The sequence below is a fragment of the Nannobrachium achirus genome, assembly GCF_963921795.1.
Source record: "Nannobrachium achirus genome assembly, chromosome: 1".
NCBI classification, from domain to species: domain Eukaryota; kingdom Metazoa; phylum Chordata; class Actinopteri; order Myctophiformes; family Myctophidae; genus Nannobrachium; species Nannobrachium achirus.
The window spans coordinates 43,610,205-43,621,866 of NC_137810.1; the positions used below are offsets into that span (position 1 = coordinate 43,610,205).

The 11,662-nt window shown below is 44.2% G+C and overlaps 1 protein-coding gene across 2 annotated transcripts in view; it reads left to right on the forward strand.

Moving 5' to 3' along the window:
• The window catches only part of nr5a2 (nuclear receptor subfamily 5, group A, member 2), a 112,880-nt gene extending 103,200 nt beyond the window's left edge, over window positions 1-9,680 (forward strand). For both annotated transcript variants that reach the window (XM_080724754.1, XM_080724755.1), the window contains exon 7: window positions 6,776-9,680. In XM_080724754.1, the coding sequence (XP_080580880.1) occupies window positions 6,776-7,023 (248 nt within the window). In that variant the 3' untranslated portion in view covers window positions 7,024-9,680. The remainder of the gene's footprint in view (window positions 1-6,775) is intronic.
• Window positions 9,681-11,662: the final 1,982 nt, after the last annotated feature.

Genomic DNA, 11,662 nt, shown 5'->3' on the forward strand with positions numbered 1-11,662 from the left:
AATCAAATATTAAACAGCCAGATAAAATAATTCACAGATGGCATCATGTGCAGGACTGTAACGATCCACAGATGGAACAGAGGAAGATGTGAACGCATCTCTTCACTGCAAAATGTCCAGAGACAGCAGTAACCAGGCACATTTTACTTGAGTACATGTAATACTACTCGAGTAAATCTTTCGAGTATCAGTTGTTGAGTATTCAATTTTTTTGGCATAGACACATATCGTTGTTGTCCGATGAAAACCTTGTATGTCCAAAACCGTTCGTTTTGCATTTATCATTTAAAAAATGATTTAAACTAGTGAAAACAGCCGATCTACAAGCACACAACGCCTTGCACCGTGTGCTTGTAGATCTGCTGTTTTCACTACCTTTGTGCGACAGCCTTGTATGATGAAGCAGGGCTTTACTTTGCGAAAGAACGTACAAATTTGAAACTTGGAGATACGAGGTTTCCACCCGACAACGACGATATTGTACTTTTGACTCCACTAGTGGAAGCAAAGTGCATTATGAATTACTAACCACTTAAGCAATATTTCAAATGTAGTGGAAATAGCCGATCTACAAGCTCACAAGTCATAGTCACGATAAAATAAAACTGCATCTACACAACCGTAGCTTGTGAGGCATAATATATACCGTAAGACTCAACATCAACAACATTTATGAAATAAACATTTCCCAAAAGCAGAGGCATCGATAAACCCTTCCCTCCCTGAAGATACCTGACTAAATACAACCGTGTGTATGACAGTCCAGCCCAACAACACTCTGTGTGTGTGTGTGTGCGTGCACGTGCGTGCTTGAGTGTGCGTGCGGTGATCGCTCTCAGTCTTGTTTTGCAGCACACAGCGGTGCAGGGTTCAGCTCTGTGACGGTGCTGGGGTCAGACAGCTGAGTGGCAGCAGGAAAAAGCACATGTCATGTTTGTTTGGAAGCCCCCTTTGTCACACACACACACACCACCCAACCCCCACCCACCATCTAAACCCCCACCCGCCCACCTCTCTCCTTTTCCTGCCCTCTGCTTGGCCTTATTTAGCCTCCGCCATGTCACCCAGGGGTCAGGGGGAGAGAGCACGCACACACACACACACACACACACACACACACACACACACACACACACACACACACACACACACACACACACACACACACACACACGCAAGCGACTGCGGTGTAATAGCATGGTAGAGTGCATCATAGATGGAGGTGCCTTGAAGGACTGACTTCTCATTCTCCAGACCTCATTAGTCACTGATTGATCTCCTCCCCCTCCCTCCCTCTATCTCCATCTCCACCTCCCCCTCCTTCCACATGCCTCCGTCACCTCCTCCGTCCTCCCTCGTCTCCTCGTCCATCTCCATCCATCCCTCCCTCCATACATCCATCCATCCGTCTCCATCCGTCCCTCCCTCTAGCTCTAATGCTAAAAACCATGGGATGATTGTGTATATGGATGTGTGTGTGTGTGTGTGTGTGTGTGTGTGTGTGTGTGTGTGTGTGTGTGTGTGTCAGCTGGTTCATAAGGGCAGGTCATGCAGCGTCTTTGTGCGCGCGTGTGTGTGTGTGTGTGTGTGTGTGTGTGTGTGTGTGTGTGCGTGCGTGCGTGCCTGCGTGTAATAGTCCAGAGGTGTGGGCCAGATACAGGGACCTCGTCATTCTCTATTAGCCCTCCGTGAGCCCTCTCAACCTGGGGTCAAAAAGATTAATAAAAGATCACACACACACACACACACACACACACACACACACACACACACACACACACACACACACACACACACACACACACACACACACACACACACACACTTTCTTTCAACCTGATTGCATATTCCGTACTCTTCCTAATCATTAGAAGGACATACAGTGTCTTGTTGCACCATTATCCTTTTAGCACATTTTGGTCTGGTGTTGCACCAATCTGCCTCAACCCCCCAGTGATCTTATTACTGTCAAGGAAAAAAAAAGAAAAGTGCTTATAGCTGTGCAAGGAGGCAGGATATTTCGGACAGGGGGGCGAACACAGCCACACAAAATTGCACACACTAAGAATGATATAATGTTGCCACTGTCCTCTCTCTCTCACACACACACACACACACACACACACACACACACACACACACACACACACACACACACACACACACACACACACACACACCCCTTCACACCAGGGAGTCCAGGAAGGATGAGCCTCCATGCTTAAATAAACAGACCTGGGTCCACTATCAAGATCTGCCTGTGGGTGTGTCTACTTTTAGCAGGAGAGCCAATAGCCACATACCAGCGTGCAAGTATAAATCAGACTTTCCACGTTAAGTAGGTTTGAGACGTCAACCGCTTAATTTATGACATTCGCCCAAAAATCGCTAATCTAAGCTCACAATGTGTCACAGGCTCACAGCAACACCACCATCGTATAGCTAGTACCAGTAAGACTCCCTAATCGGGAGATAAGCGACCGTTGGTCGCTTATCTCCATAAATAGAGCAAAAATGTGTTTTTCCAAAATCTTCCTGATCCATGTTGTTGACATGAGTGTAGACATACTGTGTAGTGATTTTCGTGATTTTAGGGCAAAATCTGAATCGGCCTCATGGTGGCGCTAGAGGGCCATGTGAGAAATGAGGGGTGGGGTCTCCGCGCCGCCAAGGCGGACGAATAGGTACCGGCCCCGGCTCTCCCGGTCGCTCCTAGCCCGAGTTACGGCATTTTATGTGAGCTGCAGTGGCAGGGGGTCCTCCACTGGGGGCGCCACCACTTTTGCATCCGTTCTGGAGCACCAGGAGTGGGTGGTCCCCGGGAATGCCCCGTGAGCAGCCCCGTTGGGGTGGTCATTTGGTCATTTTTGCACATTTGGTAATTTTTTACACCTGGGGGTCCCCCAGGGACCTGGGGGTCCCCGAAACTCCGGGGGTCCTTGGAGGTTGTAGTTTGGCAGGCAAGGAGTGTGTGTGCAAAATCTGGCATGGATCGGGGCAACGGTTGCAGAGATATGAGCAGGGCAAAAGTGTGACGTGTGACGTGTGACAGAGGGAGTGACGGAGGGAGTGACGGAGGGAGTGACGGAGGGACAGCCGGTGGAGTTTTGGATAGTGTGCAAGTAACTGCGACCTACGGTCGCAATTAGCAACCATAAATACAGATGCCCACCCTTTAGCTAACAGAAACTGCTTTTGTAAATGCTGGAATGTTAAAAAGGTCATCTCTTTCACTTTCAATTGTATACATTAGCTATTGTTCATAACTACACAGTCATGTCATCAAAATGCATCTGTCCCATCTAGCGCCACCATCTGGCTGATTTTTAAAAAACACATTTTTGGACACTGCTCCTACAGAATTTGCCCTAAAATCACACAAACCACTACACAGTATCTCTACAGTCACCCTGCTCCTACAGATTTTGCCCTAAAATCATGCACACCAGTACACAGTATCTCTACAGTCATGTAATCACAACGCATCTGTCCCATCTAGCGCCACCATCAGGACGATTTTGCACAAACTACTTTTTGGCCTATTTATGGAGATAAGCGACCAACGGTCGCTTATCTCCCGATTAGGGAGTCTTACTGGTATACATATCGTCAGTCATCACTGTAGGGCAGAAACCTCGTATCTCCAAGTTTCAAATTTGTATGTTTTTTCATAAAGCAAAGCCCTGCTTCATCATACAAGACTGTCGGTTTTGGATATACCGGTACAAGATTTCCACCCGACAACGACGATATATTAATATATTTTTGAAGGCATTTCTGATCATTTTTGTGTGTATGAAACTAACAAAGCTTCCATCTATCAATGTGAGATGTCCTACTCCTAATAATCATGTTGTTGAGCATGGCGTGTGTTGTTTTGGTTCAAACGGCTGCAGCAGCGATGAACACGGTGACTGGAGGTTGGTTGCTAATAACGGCTGCCATTCCGCCCTACATAATTCATCGACTCTTGGGGACTGAGTCTCTGAGGAGGACAGGATTCTTGTTCTGCCCTCTCCTCTCCCATTCCCTCTGCCTCCCTAGCTCTCCCTCTCTCTCTCCAGAGACGAGTCAGAACGACGGGGGCTGAGGGTGGATGGTGGGGGCTGGGGGGAGGGGGGGATTAAGAAGGGGTTTCATCATCATTTGTCCCATTTTTAAGTCCTCTTTAGTATGACAAAAACACCTGCAAACCCTCCATAACTTCAACCTGTAGCAGTTTTTTTCATGGCAGCTGGTTAACCCTTAAGTTCTGTTCAAATTCACTACACCTTCGTTCTGTTCGGGTCATTTTGACCCGGGGGATATTTGGTTTTAAAAAAACAACACTAATATAAATTTTAACTTAACAAATCATCATGATACATTGACTTTGACTCAATACTAAACAATTCATATGATATATATGGTAAATGTTTGCATTTATGCTTTGCTATATCACATTAAACACTGAAAGAGCTAGGCGTTTTTACTGATTTAGCTGAAATTCATGTAAAAAAACTACTTTATTTAATACTGGGCAATATTGCTCATGCTTATAGGAAACAATGAAAATCAGACAATGTTTTTATGAACTTTTTTTCCCCTTTTTTTCCAACATGCCCATTAATTGAATACTTTTGGTTCAAGAACAGGACATCATTCTCACATAGAGCTGAACACATGTGAACACACATGAACGTCACATATGAATATACACTTGAACGTATACAATAGGACAGAGGTTTTCAAACACTTTGGTCTCAGGGCACCCCTGTAAACAACATTTTCATCCACAGCACCCCTGAATTACAGTGTTACTTTACAGCACCTTATGTTTATGTAAAATAATGTAAAATGTCCCCTAAGATACAGTACAGTCACAAGGAAAACTTCAGATAAGTGAGGGGTGAGGGTGAGGAGGGGAGTGGTGAGGAGGAGAGGGGGTGAAAGGTGTGTGTGTGTGTGTGTGTGTGTGTGTGTGTGTGTGTGGGGTGGGGGGGGGGGGGGGGGGGTGAGAGCGATAGGAGGGGGAAGGAGGTGAATTTGTGTCTGTGTTAGTATACATGCTTTCTTTTATTTCTGTGCATCTGGGTAGCGGTGGGGGTGGGGGCCTGGGGGGGGGTGGGGGGGTGGGAGGGAGGTGGGGTTGGGTTGGGGGTTTGGAGGGGAGGAGGGGGTAAGGGTGAGGTGAGGGGGTTGGAGGGGTGGAAGTGGTTAGGGGGTGATTGTGTATCTGTGTTTGTACATGATTCCTTGTATTTATGTGCATCAGGGGAGGGGGGTTAGGTGTGTGTGGGGGGGGGTGAGGGGGGGGGGTTTGGAATGGGGCTTCGGAAGGGGGGTGTTAGAAGTGGGGGTGACTGTGTGTCTGTGTTTTGGCATAATACTGTGTATTTCTGTGCATCTGTGCTTCCCGGGTCAAAATGACCCGAACAGCACTTAAGGTTCAAAAAATATGAGGGGGGTGTAGCATGGGTGTAGTGATAAAATATTTGTTTTACATGTTCATCTCAGAAGAATCTTTAAGGCCAGTGAGTTTCAGGAGGAAACATTTTAAACTTCTACCTTTTTTTTTCAAATGAAAATGTAAAACGGGTCAAAATGACCCGAACAGAACTTAAGGGTTAACTCATACAGTGCCTATCCCGGACTAGTTCGGGATATTCGGGATCAAAAACAATTTTTTATTTGCTATTTTACTTACCCCGAGCTGCTTGGAGCAACGTGGGTGGTCCCGGCTCGCTAGCCGCTAGCCAGCAAGCCATTCTACTCTGTCCGACGATATATTCCATTGAAAATGGTTTAAAATAAAGTTTAGACCCCCCCAATGTTCACCCAATGTTCATTGTAGGCGGCGCGACGTATTCCAGGGTGCCTATCCCGAACTAGTCCGGGATATTTAATGAAATGAATAAAAATGATAAGAGGCCTTCTGAAGCCTGGCCTGATTTTTGTAGCTACTAGCCGAAAGCTAGCAACGTCCCGGCCGGACGTTATTTGCGAACGCAATCGCCAATCTCCGCCTAATCCAATGAAAGACCACATCTTTAAAGGCTTATATCTCTGGATTGTGTCATAGGGAAGCGGCGCGAGGTTTATTTACGGTGAAATCGCCCAAAAATGATCTTTTAGATGACAAAATGGGAATAGCCATTCTGTTAGCATCTTCATCCGGGACATTTCCATGCCGTGCATGAACGTGAGCACGTCAGGTCCTGGAAGGTGAAGTCCTGGAAGCTAAAGCACTCGCCTATGAGAGATGCGCTGGCATTCTTTGGCCCCTAGAGGGCGCTGGCACTCAATGAGTTAATAACACAACTTAACTGATACAGTGCATCTTGTAATACCATTTTTAATGAAGGCAAAAACCCTTGGGCTTAAGACACCGTAGAACTACAGACTACATCACGCAGCATCTCTCCAACCCGGCAGTTCATAAAGTGGGGTCCAGGGACTCCCAGGGGGTTCTTCGAGGAGGGGTTCGAAATGGACCCTCACAGGTCTGTAACTCTGAGCGTGTACAAATGGAATCAAATGGACCCATAAGGGTCCAGTTGTACACTCTCAGAGTTATGGGGGGTGGGGGTCCTTGATGAATACAAGTTTGAGAACCATTTACCATTCACCTTTGCTACATTAACCAACCACATTACCATTTAGCATCCTGAGCCTGCTCTAACGGTTAGCAGTTTCAAGGGGCACACCAAAGGTCCCCAGGCGCAGTGGTTGAGAAACACTGCTCTAACCATTTCTTACCTGTTCCTTCCCCCGTCCCCTCCTTCCCTCCCTCCAGAAGTGAAGAACCTGGAGAACTTCCACCTGGTGGAGAGCGTGCAGGAGCAGGTGAACGCGGCGCTCCTGGACTACGTCATGTGCAACTACCCGCAGCAGACGGACAAGTTCGGCCAGCTGCTGCTGCGGCTGCCCGAGATCCGCGCCATCAGCCTGCAGGCCGAGGAGTACCTCTACTACAAGCACCTGAACGGAGACGTGCCCTGCAACAACCTGCTCATCGAGATGCTGCACGCCAAGAGAGCCTGAGAAGGGAAAGAGAGAGTGGAGGGAGATACCGGAGAGAGTGTGGCCCCAGGGGGTTAAGACTACGTTACCCTCAATGCAACTCTCAAAACTCTGCCCTTGCTTACTCACAAACTGGACTTTCCCCTCCTCCGAGGCGACTGTCGTGGGTTTAGTTCTCCGCAGAGTAAAAACGCAGAATTTGTTTGATTTACGGCGAAGTGACACAGTGAATTCAAAAGACTGAAAGACTTAGGGCTCCATTCAGAGACGGACACGCGCTCACAGACTGATTATGGAAACCTACAGACTCAGCTTTATCAATCCCTTTACTCCTATAGGGCAGGCGATCCGAGCCCGTCGGTTCTCCCTGGCTGTACAGACTGAGAAACGAAAGAGACGGGGGAAAAAAAAGGAACGAATGCTTGAAGCTGTACTTTGTGACTCTTATCGGTATCTAATTTGTCTGTACAAATACGCTATCAAGGTGATGCAAAGACTGGCAGACTGCAACTTTAGAAAAAGAAAAAAAGAAGAAAAAAAAAACACCCCCTGTATTTTACCGCCAAGTGACACTGTATGTAAGAGTTTTGTACAGAGAAAAGAGTAGTCCTCGACACGGCCCGTTGGTGAGGACTTGTGACTTGTTAATTTGGTAGAAACATCTTATGGTGCGTTGTCTGTGACCTGGCCTTTTACATGTCAGCGTTGGTACGGTGAAGACAAGCAGACAGACAGACAGACAGACAGACAGAGACTACCTTACCTAACGTAGCTGTCAAGCAGAAACCTTGTATGTCCATATTTAAACTTCAAAATATGTTTTTTCTTCCCCCGCCCGTAAATGTATACCCTTCTTCGTCGTACTACAAGGTTGCAAAAATAACTGATGTACAAGCTCTCAACGCAACGTGATGCGACACACCATGATATTGTTGATCTGTTTTTTTATCCTTCCTTCCTAAGTCAAAGTCAAAGTGGTTAAGTTGGTTGGTTTTAACCAATGAAAAGTATTAACTTATTAAGAGCTTGTGACTAAATAATAATGATTAGATCAATTGGAGCACAGTTTCTTTTTCCCATTTCCTGAAAAGGAAGAGTTTTGGACATACAAGGTTTCCACCCGACAGTGATGACAAATATCTACCTACCATCACTACCGTCTGTCTCAAAGAAGGAATGAAGAAATGCCCCGGTCCTTTTGCAAGAGCAAATCATCATGAACAAAGAAACGTTAATGAACAAAATGAAAAGATGAGGGGGGGGAAAAATAAAATAAAGCAATTTCTGTGATTCATCTTTCAAACCTCTTTCAATCCTTCTTCCCAATCATATTTCACTTGAGCAGTATTTCCCTTGTGTGTACCTCCAGAAATACCCACTTTGACACAAACACAGCTTGTGGTTTAATATCATAAATCATTATGTATTTAAGAACAAACTTTCCCTTTCATTAAAAACTGGAACAGCGTCAAAATACAAAAAGAAAGCGTGAGTCTGGAGGAGAAAAGGTGACACTTGCCTTTTTTTCCTCGCCCCTTTTTTTTCTTTTTTGTCCAAAACAGACCAAAGCCTGCTGCAGAACAGACGAATAAACAAACATAACAACAACCTTTAAGCTATCAGTATTATGAAAAAAAAGAAAAGAAAAAGAGAACAATTGTGATGTCACATTTACGTGAGTCTTGCCTTATTTCATTACCATGCTAGCTAACCGTGCAGATGTGAATGAAGAATTATGTACAAATATATAAATATATATATATAAAGTATTACATGTTGTAAAGATAAAAGACAAAAAAAGACAAAAAAATTCTGAGATGTGTTTACATTCATGTGGTCAAAATGGGAGAGAACTGTGATCAACCATAAAATTGCAAAGCAATGATTTCCTAACACAAAAAGAAGAAATGAAATAATGAAATGACAAAAAAAGAGAAGTCCTTCGTTTTTCTTTTTTTAATTATTATTATTTAGTGTGTACAGAGTTTTATCTCGTGTTTATTTTTTTTATTTTTTTTGAGTAGTACTTAAATTATGTCGTGAGACACTAAAATCAAAAGGAATCAACACTTAACATTTTAATTTCTACCTGTTGGCGTTAAATCAAGTTGTGTTTTTTCTTTGCATTTTTACATTGCTGTATAATGCCTGATTTAATGTGCTTCGTGTCAAGCATTGAAAAACACTGCTAATCTATAAGCTCGTAAGGTGTCGAATCCATGACACCTTGTAAGCTTGTAGATTAGCCTTTTTTTTTCTCCGATGACCATCTTCACTGCACAACAAAGTATAATTCAGGCCTTAAGGGTTCCATTTTGTTTCTGAAACCTTTTTTTTGTAGAATTATTTGTCATTTTTTTCATTTTTTTACAGTGTTTTTTTTTGTTTTTTTTCTCCCCTTCTTTTTTTGTTGTACAGTGCCACTGGTTCGGCTTTTAATAATGAAGATAATTTATTACCTTGTGTTACACGATGTGAGGTGTCCACACCCAAACTAATTTGTTTACTGTAGCATGCTTTCCTTTCCTTTTTCCCCCCTGTTATTATTTGTTTCCGTTCAAGTAGTTATCTCTGAGATGCCATTCAAAAATAATGATCGCGAAAAATTATCATGGTAAATTTCTTTCTCAAGTTTTCCTTTAATGTCTATGGAAGTCTGTATTGAAGAGAATATTGTATTTAAGTGAGTCGGTGTGGATGATATTGGTGTTGAATTCTGGGTTTTGTTCATTATTATTATTATTATATTATTATTCAGTTTCACAACTACAGTAGTTCAAATCTGCATCTTTCTCTCTCTGTCCGGTTTGTTCGTATACCAAAGACTGCATCTGTTCTCTAAACTTGTGGTTAAACTTGTGTTTGTGTCCAAAAATTTGCAAGACGGATTTCGGCTTTCCTCAACCTCCTCAGCCATGTTGAAGTTTGGCATCCCATAATATCCCTTTGTGGAATTTTACACCTGTAGTAGTTACCCCTGTACTGTTTAACCCAAAAAATGTCATAACAGCCACAAACGACTTGTAATATTATTTCACTCTTTCACACCATTTTTGTAACTCACCACATCACAGAAGGATGGGAAAGGTCTTTAAAACGGCATGTTTCTTGTACAGTATACATTGACTTTGATGTCATTAACACCAGTTCTAGCTTGCCAGTGATCAAACACAGTCCCCCCCCCCCTTCCCCCCGCCCTTTGGACAAAGACGCAATGTCATCTCTTGCTTTTTCCTAAGTGTTAAATGGTGGTTAATTCATTCAGTGTTCAAGCAAGCGGTGTTTGCAAAAGAAAAATGAAGGAAAGCGACATTTGGACTTAACCACTTTAAACCCTCTCTTGTATTTTGTTTGTTTGATTGAATACTTTATTAGTCACAAATAAAGCATGTGGTACAGTAATACATTAAAAAGGCTAAAAGGATGACACAAAAAAAAAAGTCCCGGGGACTTGTTTCCATTGTGCTTCAATGTATTCAATTCATTAACATTGCAACTTGTGTTGCACTTCGTCGTTGTCGGCTGGAAACCTCGTATCTCCAAGTTTCAAATGTGTACGTTCTTCCAAAAGTAAAGCTCTGCATCATCATACAAGGCCGTCGCACAAAAGTAGTGAAAACAGCAGATCTACAAGCACACAACGCCTCGCGGTGCGAGGCGTTGTGTGCTTGTAGATCGGCTGTTTTCACTAGTTTAAATCATTTTTAAAATGATAAATGCAAAACGAACGGTTTTGGACATACAAGGTTTTCACCCGACAACGACGACTTGCAACTGTACTCGGACCGCTATTCTGCAAGCTCACAAAGAGCTTGTAAATCTGCTACCCCCCCAGAATATGGATGCTGGGGTTCAAGTGGTTAACTCCATCATACGGCTTTGAAGCTTTGCTCCCCTCCTGACCTCCGACCCTCCTGTAGGTGCACTGCAAACAAATTGCGTCTGAACTGATCCGACAATCTTTGCTGTGCCCGAAAACCCTCCAAGCCAATCTCTCCCATCCCGTCTTCTGGTCCAGTTCTGCAGCTGCCTTGGATGCCCCCCCCTGCCACACACACACACACACACACACACACACACACACACACACGCGCGCACGCACACATGCGCACACACACACACACACACACACACACACACACACACACACACACACACACACGTACACAAAACCCGGCATGCAAGTAGTACACAACACTTACAGTACATACACATACTGAACACATTCATGTACTAACTCTTGACAATTGCACACGTCGCGTACGCAGACTACGCACGCACGCACACACACACACACACACACACACACACACACACACACACACACACACACACACACACACACACACACACACACACATGCACACGCACATCAACAAAAGGCTTCCCTTCACTCGTTTGACCTCTGACCTCTTGCTGTCATCCTGTCCACCTCTGTCACGCCACTTCCTGTGAGCGGGGAGTGTTTCTTTGGAGCTGATGGAATTTTTCCTCATATTTCAATAAATAATTATTATGCTTAAAACGCTGTCCTCTTCTCTTCCTCTGGTCACCAGGCACACTTGTGTATCATTCAGAGAGAATCATTTATAAGAGATCTTTGCATAACCTCTTTGTTTCCACGTTTTGGACATGATACTAACCACGATACTGACATGAT